This window comes from Tursiops truncatus, chromosome 9 (genome assembly GCF_011762595.2).
Source record: "Tursiops truncatus isolate mTurTru1 chromosome 9, mTurTru1.mat.Y, whole genome shotgun sequence".
NCBI lineage: Eukaryota > Metazoa > Chordata > Mammalia > Artiodactyla > Delphinidae > Tursiops > Tursiops truncatus.
Genome location: NC_047042.1, coordinates 91,568,263 through 91,581,476, shown reverse-complemented (window position 1 = coordinate 91,581,476; position 13,214 = coordinate 91,568,263). Strand labels below are relative to the sequence as shown.

General features: G+C 49.1%; 1 protein-coding gene across 2 annotated transcripts in view; it reads right to left on the bottom strand.

Annotated features, from left to right (window-relative positions):
* Positions 1-13,214, bottom strand: part of TBXAS1 (thromboxane A synthase 1) — a 150,480-nt gene that overhangs the window by 43,747 nt on the left and 93,519 nt on the right. For both annotated transcript variants that reach the window (XM_019946603.3, XM_019946536.3), the window contains exons 8-9: positions 11,741-11,871; positions 7,397-7,711 (exon numbers count right to left, since the gene is read on the bottom strand). In XM_019946603.3, the coding sequence (XP_019802162.1) occupies positions 7,397-7,711; positions 11,741-11,871 (446 nt within the window). The remainder of the gene's footprint in view (positions 1-7,396; positions 7,712-11,740; positions 11,872-13,214) is intronic.

The window sequence follows — 13,214 nt, the reverse complement described above, 5'->3', positions numbered from 1 at the left end:
AAGGAAGCAAGATGATTTTAGGGTTATAGGCAGTACACTTCTGAAGACACATCCAGAATTAATTCCTGCATCACTTTCTCTCTCTCTCAGTCAAGTGAGAGTGAAACCATTATTGTTGGAAGAATTTTGGAACTGTTTTACTTTATTAACAAAAGGTAAATCATTGGCAGAACGTCAGTACTTTAGCTATCATTAGAAATAAATACTTGGGCTTCCCTGGTGGCGCAGTGGTTGAGAGTCCGCCTGCCGATGCAGGGGACGCGGGTTTGTGCCCCGGTCCGGGAAGATCCCACGTGCCGCGGCGCGGCTGGGCCCCTGAGCCATGGCCGCTGAGCCTGCGCGTCCGGAGCCTGTGCTCCACAACGGGAGAGGCCACAACAGTGAGAGGCCCGCGTACCGCAAAAAGAAAAAAAGAAAGAAAGAAAGACTCGTTACGTACTTCACAACGGAGGGAGGTGCAGTCTTTAGGGTTTGGAACCTGGCTGCTCAGAGGGTGGGCCGTGGACTGGCAGCATCAGCGTCACCTGGGAACTCGTTGGGAATGCAGAGTCTCAGGCCCCACCCCAGACCTACTGCATCGGAACCTGCAGTTTAGCAAGATCCCCAGGGGATTCATGTGTACATTATATTTTGAGGCGTTCCACCCTAAGGCTGGTACTGCCGTCTGTTGACACTAACCTCACCGTGCCGGCGTCCCGGTTCTCGTCTTTGTTTCACAGTTTGACTTTAGAGCTCTAAGTTGTTCTTTGTTCCTGTCTCTTGCTTTGTACCTCGTTGCTTTGTGTTCTGTTGTACTATTATGGGATCTGTAGGAAAGGGAAGCTTCCAGAAGAACCACTAAGCCCCGTGTGGCTGGGAGATTGAATCAGGGGAGCAGCTGAGTGGACCCCTCCTAAACTGTCAGACAGCAGGGCCCCAGCAGACCTGGGCATAGGGCAGGAAACCTTCTCAATGGGGAAAAACCCATTTCCAGTTTTTCACTTGAATCTTAAAATCAAGTTTAAGATTGGCCTGCTCCCTGTGAAAATGGCCCTGAAGATTGACCCTGAGTGGAATCCAAACTGGGAGACTTTTTTTTTCCATAGTGAGGATGAATTTGTGTTAAGATATTCACAGTTTTTCCGCCCAACCCTACCCCTGTGAAAAAGGACGTGTATTTATGAAACAGCTGGATGGGGCAAAATGACTCTGTGCGTGCATGTGTGCGTGCGTGTGTGTGCGTGTGCATGTGTGAGCCACAGAATATGCTTTTTTCTTTGAGATCCTCTGGCTACTTCAAGGAACGAATCCTCACCCTTGCTCACATTAGCAGCGTGAGCTAATCAGCTGAAATACCCAGCATAGAATGTTCTTTTATCCTTAAGAGAAAAAGTTGTATTTTAATTAGGTATTTATAGTGGTTACAAAGCAGCTCTTCAAGAGAAGTTGTAAGAATCTGGCCCTCCTTCTAAGGCATAACTGTGTTCACATCATCCTGAAGAGAGGCTGTGTATCAATCTAGTCCAATTGGTGATAAATTTACAGCTGGGTTCTGCACAGCAGATTTACAACAACAAATTAAGCAGAAGGAAGATGGGTCATAAATTTTGGCTGCCACAGTCCGGCACCAAAGAGAAGGAAAGAGAATGGTTTAGCCAGATCAAAAGTCAATAATTTCAACATAAAGTGCTAAAGCTACAGCAAAAACAATTTATATGGAAAGAAGTTTTTTTTTTTTTTCCTTCTCATCCTTTTCAAAATTAGATATTGGAGAACACAATGAAGCACCCATACTACAGAGGTCTTATTAAATAATCTGTGTGTTTTCTCAATTTTACAACTGGTCCAAATGGCACAAATCTTTCCCCACTCCTCCCCTATTGAAGGTACCTCCCCTTTAAGATGACTGAGGAAACACGTGGGGAAAAAAGAGAGTTCCCCATGAGACTGGTGACTTGAGAAAGAAAGTTTTGTGAAAGGAGGGGAGGCCAGACACAATTCCAAAGCCAGATGATTTGGGAGGAAACATACATGTTCTAGAAAGAAGCAGCCCTGAGGCATGCGTTACAGACTATTATAGCTATATTTTATACTGGAACAGAGATCTCTGCCCTGAAAGGAGAAAAGCAGTCAAGGCCACTTGAGTCAAAAAGGGTGGCGAGAGATGGGGTATTACCACACTGAACGCGTGGGGTGTAAAGCGTGTATCAAGATAATCCCCAATAGTGAAGGATGGCCTTGGAGTGTCCCTATATGTGCCAGAAGTTTAGTTCTGTTCAAGGAGAGCCCCTGAATTAGTGGCCTCACCACCGACAATTTCCCATCTTCACTGGTAAAGGATGCTATAAGGCCAACTGCCAACCCGGGCATCACTCTAACCCATGAAGAAGCATTGGCTGGCTCTGTGGACATCGCCAGGCACTTGGTGTGAAGTGACCACATGATTTACAAGAAGCACACATCATTTAGAAGTGCAGAAGAGCAGGCAGTATGAGTCACTGTTGGATTTATACCTTCAGCTTTGGAAAGCTTGTTTTTACACGTTCAGGGGAAAGGTGAGTGGGATTGCACGGCACAGAATTTGAAAGTGGGAGCTTCTAATCTGGAGAGCATGGATTCCATGTACATGGGTGGACACACTGTTTTCTGGCCACCTAGCAGCCACTCACCCCACTTCTAGTAACAGGGGTTTAGGGACCCACTCCTCCTCCATTTGAGTTCTGGGTGGCACCAACTCCAGGGATGGGGAGTGACCCAGGTCTAAGCCAGTCAGAGCATCATATTCCCCTCAGCCCCGGTGATGGGCTGAGAGGCAGGCGCATGACCCAGTGTCTATCAGTGAGATGCTGCAAGACTTCCACTGAGAACCCCCAGGACAGAGACTCTTCCTTCATGCTGGACCTGAACCAGCTCTCCACTGCCCCTATCCTCAGCCCATGAAGAGATGAGAGGGACTTAAGGAAAACGTATCAGAGCAAGGGGTCTTCAGCCTGGAGAAGAGTTCTCCTGTCCTGAGTCGAGGAGGTCGGGGGGTGCTCCAAAAGAACCGTTCCTAGAGAGACGAGGCAGCCAACCGAGCATGGCGGCCGTCTGCTGATGCAGCACGATTGTTCCTTTGCCCTCTCTACCTACGTGAGCAAAGGAAAAGTAACCGGAGAGAGATGTCAGGGCACAGACAGGGGACAGCAGAGGGAGTAGCCCCTGTGGGTGTGGCCAAGATGTGTGACTCCTGTGTGCCACTCAGATACTGCAAGGCATCATTGGTCAGCTCCAGCCACCTTGCCAGTACCCTGCTTAAGAGGATTGGCTGCCACCAGGAGACCCCAGCACCCAGAAGCTGTGAGGCAGGAGCCCCTCCCCCATCAGGGAACTGTGGGGATATGGGGTGGTCGCAGGAGTCAGCCCTCTGAATAACGCCTGCATCCGTCCGCTTCATACCAGAGGCCACATACCTTCATACCACAGGGGAGGGGCTAGGAGAGGATTTAGAGATCTGTTAGAAGCCCCACCCCTGGGAGGAGATGGGGGTACAGGAGACACCGGGGAAGGAGGGGAAGGTGGGTGAAGAACAAACCACACCGCCTCCCCCAGACAGCTTCCTCAGGCCGTAGGTCAGCCTGAGCTAAGGGGATGGACGGGCATTGAACTGGATCTGAGACTGAAGTTTTAGCCTGGACCAGACTGCTGAGTTATTTAAGGCCAAAGGGAACAGAAACCTCTGCGATCTGTCCGAAGTATCATCAAGGAAAGGGGATGAGATTTGTCAGAGCATATTTAAAAGAAATAATTGGAAAAAACACAAAAGGATTCCGTGTTCAGGATTCCATGTTCACTTAGTTCAGGCTGTTCAACATACTGGTTACACAGTTGTCTTGAGACCACTAGGGGAGATCCTGTCTAAGAACGGAGTGTGCCCAGCATGACTGGAGCTGAGAGAGGGGGAGAGACAGCAACCTGGGTCTCAGTGACGGAGTTTGAGCCCCTGCGTCAAGCCATACCTGAAGGCAGGCTTACTCTGCAGTTTTCAGTTACGTGGGTCAATAAACTCTCTGAGCCAGCCTCGGTTGAGTTTTCTATTACTGTCAGCAGAAAGAATCCTGATACAGTACACACATACATACTTTTTCTTGGGGAGAAAGCATAGCTTTTGTTGGATTCTCTAAGGGCATTGCTAAAAAAAAGGGTATGGCTCAGGGAAGAGAAACTCTAGAGCTCAAATCCAGTGACCTCATTGACAAATACAAGACCATCTAATGAGATGTGCAGGACTCTACAGGGATATCATGGAAGAACTAGGTCAGAACGTCCTTGGATGTAGGGTCTGGAGCCTGACTCTGGTATTAACTGGCACTCAGAAAATATTTGTTGAATGGAAACCAGCAGGAAAATTATCACAAGTCATACTTTACATGCAAATTTTCAGGAATATTTTCAGGAAAATATCTAATGTGTGAACATCTAAACTGCATTTCCATGTTCTGACAGATGGCCCATATTAACAGAACTCTGATTACAGAAAAAAAAAAGAAAAGAAAAGAAAAAAGAGAACCTAAAATTATTTATTGCGTGTGTACCACGTGCAAACTGTACAACTTTTAACACTATTGTGGCTCTACCAAATTTATTTTTGAAAAAGACCAGCTCTATATATGCCCATTTCTCAGAGACAGTCCCACCTGTTACCTAGAGAAAGAAAATGACCCAGGGGCTTTCATGGCTGGGGCAGGGCTTTGGACCCTGAGAGTCCAAGGCTGTATTCTCAAGGTGGAACCAGGGACCGCCTGCGTCAGAATCACCTGGGATGTGTATTTAAAATACAGGTTCCTGGGCCCTGGCCCAGACTTATGGAATGAGAATCTCTGCAGGAAGGGCCCTGGACTCTGCATCTTAGCAATCTTCCCAGATGATTTTATGTACACTAAAGTTTGAAAAACTTTACCTCCTGAAATCTGTTTGTTTGCCCATGTGCATTCCGCACAGCCCCACGGGAGGTTGTTCTCTGGGGAAAGAAGCCCCCATCCTAGGTTGGGGGGATTTGAAGGAGGCCAGGGTTTAGTGAGATCGTATCACCCTCCTTGAGGTCAAGGTCAGTCTAGGCCATGTCAGAGGTAAGGGGTTGTGTGCGTGAGGGCCTCTGAATGAAGGCCTATGGAAACCCTCCCTGTGCAGGTGAACATAACCAGTGTAGCTGGGGGGACAGACTCCCGGAGCCCCGAGCTCTGTGAATGACACCACACATTCTAGACCTGATTAAGCGCTACCTTCTGTTGCCCTGGAGAATTTCATTTGGAAGGAGGGATTGTTGAAATAGACGTAACTTATTGTTTTATTTGGCAATTAAAGTCCCTGAAGGTGAGAATCATGGCTTCTACCTCTCAGAGCTGCTGTCCCCTCTCCAGGCCACTACCGTGTCCACTACATGGCTGACCACTCTCTAGATGCTTCCAAAGTCTTCAGTTTGACCGGCCTTCTGGTTTATTTGAGACCAGGGGGCTAAATTCCCTCTCCTGCCTTGACCGCCTTCCTGGGATAGCTGTCGGAGCTTCCTCTGGGAGGTCGCTCTCCCAAGTTCTGCAGACGTCTGACTTGGGTACAATTGACTCTGGGGGTGGGATTGATTGACTGAGGCCCATGCATGCCCCCCTTCCCCTGGCCACAACAGTCCGTTCAAGAATGGGCAGTGACTTAAGCATTCTGACCAGAGTGAACCTGATGACTCTTGCTGAGAATTTGGGGTCACAGGCTCTCTTTTCCATTGGTTATGAGCAAGGAAACCTGTAGTCCCAGGTGTTCTTAGCAGGCTGCTTGGGGCTTCAAGACGAGGGCACAACTGAGAGTGGGACCAGTATGAAGGAAGCACAAACAAGAAGTGGGGAGAAACTGGGACCTGAGTGCATCTTTGAGCCTCGATAAAGAGTTGCTTGAAGCCACATCTACCCCTTAGCTGCTCAGTGATTTGTATTAATAAGTACCTCCCTCCTTTTATGTGTGTATTTAAATCATTTGGGGTTGGGTTTTGTTTCCTGCCCTAATTGCATCCGAATATACCTTCAGCTCCCCTTATCTCTCTTGCAGTAATGTACCCCAGTCATCTTTGATCCTTCCTCCTTGACCTCCTCAACTGAAAAAACCCCACAACTACCTATGAAATGGGGTGAGATGGGTGGTGGAAGTAGGTAGTAGGGTTAATGGATTCATGGCTTGTTGAGACTCCATGCCCAAAGAATATTGATTAATAGATCAATGTCAACCTGCAGGGAAGACCTGTCCTGCTCAACATTTTAATCAATGACTTGGATGAAATAGGAGACATGCTCAGCAAGTCTCAGATGACACAGAGCCGGAGGAATTGCTAATATGACAGATGGTAGAATCAAGATTCGAAATTATTTTGGCTGACTTGCCCAATAATCAGGATAAATCGAAACTCTTGCACCTATGCTCAGAAGATCAATGGTCCAAGCAGTGGACTGGGGACACCGGGCTTGGCGGATGTCATAACATCACAGAACTTTACGTGGACCATAAGCTCGTGGTGAGCCAGAAGTTGAGGCAATTAGTAACACAGGTAGTGCAGTTTCCAAAAGAAAGCCTCACCTTGCATCTACTTTCCCCAGTGGGATAAAGAAGTGGAATTTCCTGGGAAGCAGTTTTCAGCTCAATATATGAAAAAAATTTCTGACGGTTCCAATAATGGAACAGGCCTCCTCCCAACATTGTGAATGTAATAGTCATTACATCAGAATGTACTAGAAAGATTTCTATTATGGTGGTCTTCCTTTGAAAGTGCAGAGTTTTTAAATGACTTTCTTTAACAACTCATAAGTCAAAGCAGTACACACATAAGCAGAAGAAACAGTAGCCGAGCTCAGCACCTTTGGAAGTTTGCTTCCAGTCCAGCAAAGAGCAGCCCCATCTAGAAGGAATATCTAGAATCTGGACTTGGCCCTGTTTCACATCACTCCAATCACAGACCTATTCCCCAGCACTGCCCCCATCTCCATTCCGGCTTTGACTTGGCCCATCCTTAGGCCTGCTTCTGCCTTCCACTTGGCTCCATTTCCCGGCTCACATCCACCTCCCTGAGCATGAAGACCCCACAGACAGAGCATTGGGAAACCAGACCTCCTTCCCCATCCCTGATCGTTGACGCTGACTGCCCGGGACTCTGCAGCTTCTCTGAGCCAGGCTTGGTTTCATGGACCACCCCAGACCATGAAGGCATGGGACAATTTTTCTTTTCTTTTTTTTCTTTTTCCCTGTTGTTCTGAGCACTCCATTTTACTCGTTAACCCAGAGAGATTGGGAAGGCGGGCCATGGCATCCTTATAAACTTAGAATGTGATTTTAACAAGATGGTTATCAAAAATAAGTTTCACTTCTATGAGCATACAATCGCATGGACAGCTGTACTCACATGTTTCTCGCTGAAATGGTCCACCTCTCTCAGAAGCTTCTTTTGGCAGTCAGGGTTGGTGGCCAGGAGGTAGGTGGCGAAAGAGAGAGTGTTGGTGATGATCTCGTAGCCGGCGATGAGGAAGATGAAGGCCTGGCCCACCACCTCGTCCACAGTCAAAGGCTTGGACAGGAGTCTGGGCTGGTGTTGCTGGGAAGGGTTCACTGTGCATTCAGTGGCAGAGAAGACTTGCCCGACCATGTCGAAGTTCTCCACACCCACGGAGGTGGTGGAGTGTCGGGCATCCAGGACCATTTGGAGGAAATCTCTCCGCCTCTAAGGAACAAAAGAAGGAAGAGCATATTTTGGCCTTAGAGTCACATAAGAGAGGCTTCTTGGAGCACAAAAGAAGATGTGCACACGCAGCTTTTATTTATTTATTTATTAAAAATTTCTTATTTTTATTGAGGTGACATTGGTTTATAACATTAGGTAGGTTTCATGTGTAGGACACTATATTTCCACTTCGTTTTTTTTTTTTTGGCTGCGCAGCATGTGGGATCTTAGTTCCCCAACCAGGGATCGAACCCACACCCCCTGCAGTGGAAGCACGGAATCTTAACCACTGGACTGCCGGGGAAGTCCACATGCAGCTTTTAAAGAGCTCGAGAGGAACGAGGATTTTCATTGCAGGGTTGTCTGAGATGGAGAGAACCTGGAACCCCGCTGCCCATCCCTCACTGCGGCACTGGTTCAGAGACTAGCGCGGCCAGCAGCAGACTGTGATGCTGCCGTTACAGAGGATGAGGCTGCTCTATCTGGGCTGAGTCAAGAAGATGTTAAGCCACTTCGGTAAGTAAAAAGAGCAAGTTGCAGGACAGTATGCATAGGAGAATCTCATTTCTGTAAGAACAGAACATGGACAATATCTTTAATTATGTTTGTCCCTGCATAGAAAATGTTTAGCAACATCCATACCCCACAGTTCACAGTGAGCTGAGGAGCTGGGGAAACCAGGGGGGCTTTTATTGTTTTTACTTTATCCGTGTTTGTATTGTTGGCTGGTTGGTCTTTCCAGCAAGAAAGCAACTGAAGCATCATATGGATTTAAATCAAAGCACGTGCTCCGCTGTTCACTTCCCCACCATCCAGGGCTTACTTCTGCGCCAGGTGTTTCTCACAGCGGGGAGTTAACAGGACCTGGGGGCGGGGGAGGGAACTAGCTTTGCTAAAGCCTGTCTTCAAAGTCTCCAGTCCTTATTTTGCGTCCCTTAGCCTAGACTCCTCCTGTGGGTCCTTTTTATCCTCAGTAATCTCCTACCCCATTTAAGCGGTTAGAGGTTTCTTACCATTTCCCCCTACCTTCCTTATCAGCAATCTGCATATTCTTTATATTTTTACTACCCCTAATGGTAGCAATGGAAGTGTTTACGTATGGCTTTAGGGTTGACAAAGTGTGTACCCGGCACATCCCATCTTTGAACAGCTCTTTGATGTGAAGAGTGACAACCAATACGTTACTCTTTTCTGAAGTTTATGGGACTCAACAGCATAAGGGAGAACATTAGAACCACCAACAGAAAAAATGATAATTTCAGAGAACTTTACTTGTTGTATCATTGTCTCAACCGGTTGGCTTCTGAATTCCTATTGCATTAATAATCTATGTCACACACGTTAGCATCTGTTAAGGTGGTTGTTATGTCACGTGGGGTCGCTTGCGTCTCCAGGGCAGGATCCTGCCCCACCCCGCTCGCACACCATTCCTGTACTGTGCTGAGCACATGTTAGCTCTGCAATAAATAACTCCACAGATAAACATGCAACGCCCTACGTGCATTTTGAGGAAGGCTGTGTTGGATCTGCTCGCAACTGCGTGCTACTTGGAGCAGGAACCTTGGAGACATGAGACGTTTGCAGCTCTGCTGCTTCCCAGCTTTGTGACCTTGGGAGGTGTCTGCTGAGATTCCAGCAGGGCTCCCAGCTAAGCCTGTGGGTGGCAAGAACCTTGAGACTTAGGAGGCAGGGCCTCAGTGTCCTGCCAGTCTGCTTGGGTGGGAATGGCTGAGAGAATGGCCCTTTCCACCCTCCTTCCACCCTAGCCCTACTCGTTCTGCTTCCCAAATGGCATCCACAAGGGTTGGCTTTCCGCCAGCTGCCTTCCTGTTGCCTGGTCAACAACTGGGACTCTACCCCTGGTCCCGGGGCAGGGCACGATGGCACGTGTGGGAGGTGAGCATCCTCTGCTCTGTCGGCTCCTGGATGCTAGCTGGGGACCCCAGAGCATCCCTGGGCTCTCTCTTGGCCGGCACGTGTGAAACTCCTTGGGTGCGGTACAGCTGTGGTCCCTGAGGCTTGCTTGTGGCTTTGCTGGAGTCGTGTGGGGGCCATGATGGGAGGGAGGGCACAGGCACATCCACACTGTTGGGTTTTCCCCGTGGCAGAGCTGCAGCTGGCACCCTTTCCTCTCATCCCGGCTCAGCCAGGCTGCTTCAGGGCTATGGAGCCTTACAGAAATCTGTCTTAACCTCCAGCTCCAGAGGCCAGAGGAAAGGGCTGCTCTCTGGGGCCTGTGCACTGGAGAGGAGCATTAGCGTAGATGGGTTTCTTTTGTTTGCACTGCATCACGGAGGCTATTTGAACACTGCCCATTTAGGACTGCAACAGTGCTGGTTTATGGTTATATCCAAGAGAAATATGTACCCTGATAGATGTAGGTGTCTAATCCACCCATCGGCCAGAGCTTAGGAAAATATTTACCTTTTAACATCTGTGCTGCATTTTCCACTGCGCAAACACACATCTGCTTGATGGAATGTCTACAGAGTTTAGATGGGTTTAAAGCAAGTTTTCTTAGTAACCATATAGCTCTGTCTTGACACGGGCAGTCCTGGATTTGTGGTTGGGAGGTTTTTCTCAGATCAGCTCATTGTTTGAAACAAATAGCTCTCGAGTTTATAAAAGGAAAAGCTTGAGGCGATCCCAGTAATTGGACCTTTAATAACCCCTCACCTCTCAGTAAGCTATTTGGTGCAACGGGGTTAGAATTTTCAGCCTGATTCTACAACCAGTGGGTTTCAGGCTGGGGGCGGGGTGTGTGACAAGCCCCATATGCGTGAAGGAGGACCTTCACCGCAATACTAAGGTTTGAAAATGGGACTTCCCTCGCCACTCCTTCCCCGGGCTCCATCCTCACCCTGGAGAGGCATGAACCTGGATGAGAACGGTCTGTCCTTTTAGACGGCAGAGCTGGGCCAGGGACACCAGGGAGCTGATTCTTCCCACACCTCTAAGGGCGGCAGGTTGAGTTCTCAGTGGTTTGGGCCAAAGGGCCGTGAGCTCGTCTGCACCTGTGAGCTTCCGTCACCTTCTGGTCTAGGACACGTTGGCTGCACAGGATCCAGAAAGTGAAGCCGGGCAGGCCGAGGCTGTGCCTGAGGCTGCTCCGTGCTCCCAGCCACTAACTGAGCCCTGATCTCCCGCTCGGCCAACGCTGCAGCGCTGGCCCTCCGTCCCCCGCTTGGTGATCCCCCCGAGCCGCCCAGTCTTTGAGAAAACACGCCACAGCTACATCTGACACAAGTCAGCTCAGGAAGACACTTCAGCCTTGTTTCTTCCTTTTACGTGGTTTCCTTGACTGCAGTAAGGGCCATAAAGAATAGCATTATACATGCATGAGCACATGCAATATTGAAATTCTTTTCCTTAACACTGAAAACTCCTATTTCTATTCTCAGCCAAGTTCAGTCAACAAATATTTACTCGATTCCTACTGTGAGCCAAGCATAGGGCAAGTCTTCAAGGAGGAAAGCAATTTCTAGGTCTCAGTGAAGCACGCGAAGCCCTCAACCACGCATTTTGCAGCAACGCCCTCCACGCAGAAAGGGAACGCGGGGCTGGTGACAGCTGCCTGAACTCCCCTCTAATGATGATGCTGTTGGTGCTGTAGAGCCCCATCTTGCTGTTTTTCAATATAAAGAATACACCGATGAAAAACACGTGGGCGAATTTACCCAGAAAACTCTCTGAGGCTGCCCGTAACCTGGGCTGGGAGTGATGCTTGAAATAGGGAGGCCCGTGGGCTTGGGGGAGGACAGCTTGAATTCTACTCGCCTGGGTCAGAGTGTGGACAGATTGCTCTGGGCTTCTCCCCACCGCCCTTCCTGCTTGCTTTCACCTTTCTCTCCTTATTTACCCCTCCTCACTGCCCCGCCTCGGCCGCCCCGGCAAGCTCTAAGGGGTAGGCCACCGAAGGACAGCATGGCGTGGGTGTGTGGGGTTGGGACTGGAGGGAGAGAAAACAGACAGCGACGCCAGCTTAGCTTCTACTCCATTTCGATGCTGTGTCCTATTAAAATACGTTACCTCGTCTGCTGCTTGCTGGTCCCGCAAGGCCATCACATTCCTAATGAGTTTGTTAAAAAAGCCATTCAGTTCATCTCGGTTCTTATTGGGCAAAATCCGGGCCAGTGGGACCATTATGGATGGAAATGATACTTGAAAGAGAAAAACAAAAGTGGCATTGAAAAGGGGGTGAGAATAAACCAGGGCTATTAGATGCCTGTTGCCAGGAAGCGAGCCCTGGCCTTGAATCGGTCTTTTGAAGGCCTCTCTTCCCCTCTGAACTGCCGCTGCTCCGAGCAGGGTTCTATCTTATTCTACCTCGGGACTCCTTCCCCTTCCTTGCCATAGTAAGCCCTTCATAAACGTCTGTACAGTTGAATCCCCACTTCCATCTACCCCTCAAGTCTCATGCTTATAAGTTAATTTCCCAGGTCCTAGAGATGAGGGTCCAAGGTCTTTGTACTTCATCAGGAAAGAACAGATTGCAGGCCATGTTTCAAGTCTTAGCAAGTGGTAGAAGCCGATCTACTTACTTAACTTTCTGGTCATTTGCATTTTTTGTTTTTCCTTTGGATCATTTTCCCCAGAGCTGCCACCTGAATTGTCTCTAAGAGCTGCCGCTGCAGCTGCTGACAAGGATGCTGGCCTCGTCCCCTGTGGGCACGTCCCTGCACACCACGTGCAGCCTGTGCCCTTGCCACCATGCCCTGGGCATGACAGGCCTCCATGACGAGGCTCCCCGGGTCAGGGACACTTGTCCCCTCTTGGACGGTAGCCTGGGCCGTGGGCCAAGCCCGTCTCTGGGGAGCTCAGCTCAGTTCAGCTCCTCAGCCTTCACGGTGGGCCTACTGTGCACAGGCATGTGTGGGAGCCGGGTGGGAGGACCCTAATGGACCCACACCGGTCTCAGGATGCTCCACCCCTTTTCAACAGCGGGAGCCTGAACCAAAGTGACGCAGCAGGGAGGGAGGGCTTGGAGTGGCAGCAGCCATGGACCGGCGGACCCACCTCCCTGCAGGGCGCTCCATGGTTGACGGCGAGGGCATTTCCCTGGAGTGCAGAGGGTGAGGGGCGAAGGAGGAGGCTGCTTGGACCCCCAGAGCGACAACTCCTACGATGTCAGTGCAGAGCAGAGGGAGGCGACAGGGGCTTCCACAGAAATTGACTCAGAAATGGGAATGAAACTAACCAAGGAATGAATAGAATTTACCAGCCCAGCAGAATGGTTAGGAATTATGGCAATAATCAATAACCATAATAACAACACTTCATTGCTTCCATAAGAAGCAAGAAGGTACCGGAATTGGCCAGAGGGTAAAAACTCACTTCTAAAACAGAAATAAAATAAATGGACTGGTCTCCACAGCATTCGGTAATCTGCTAGTCACCCATCACATATGATTTCTAATTCACTCTGCGTTGGCTTCAAACAGAGAAGGGTTCTAAGGAGGAATCTGCTGGGGGTGAGAAACATGCCCTAGAAAATGAAAGGTTT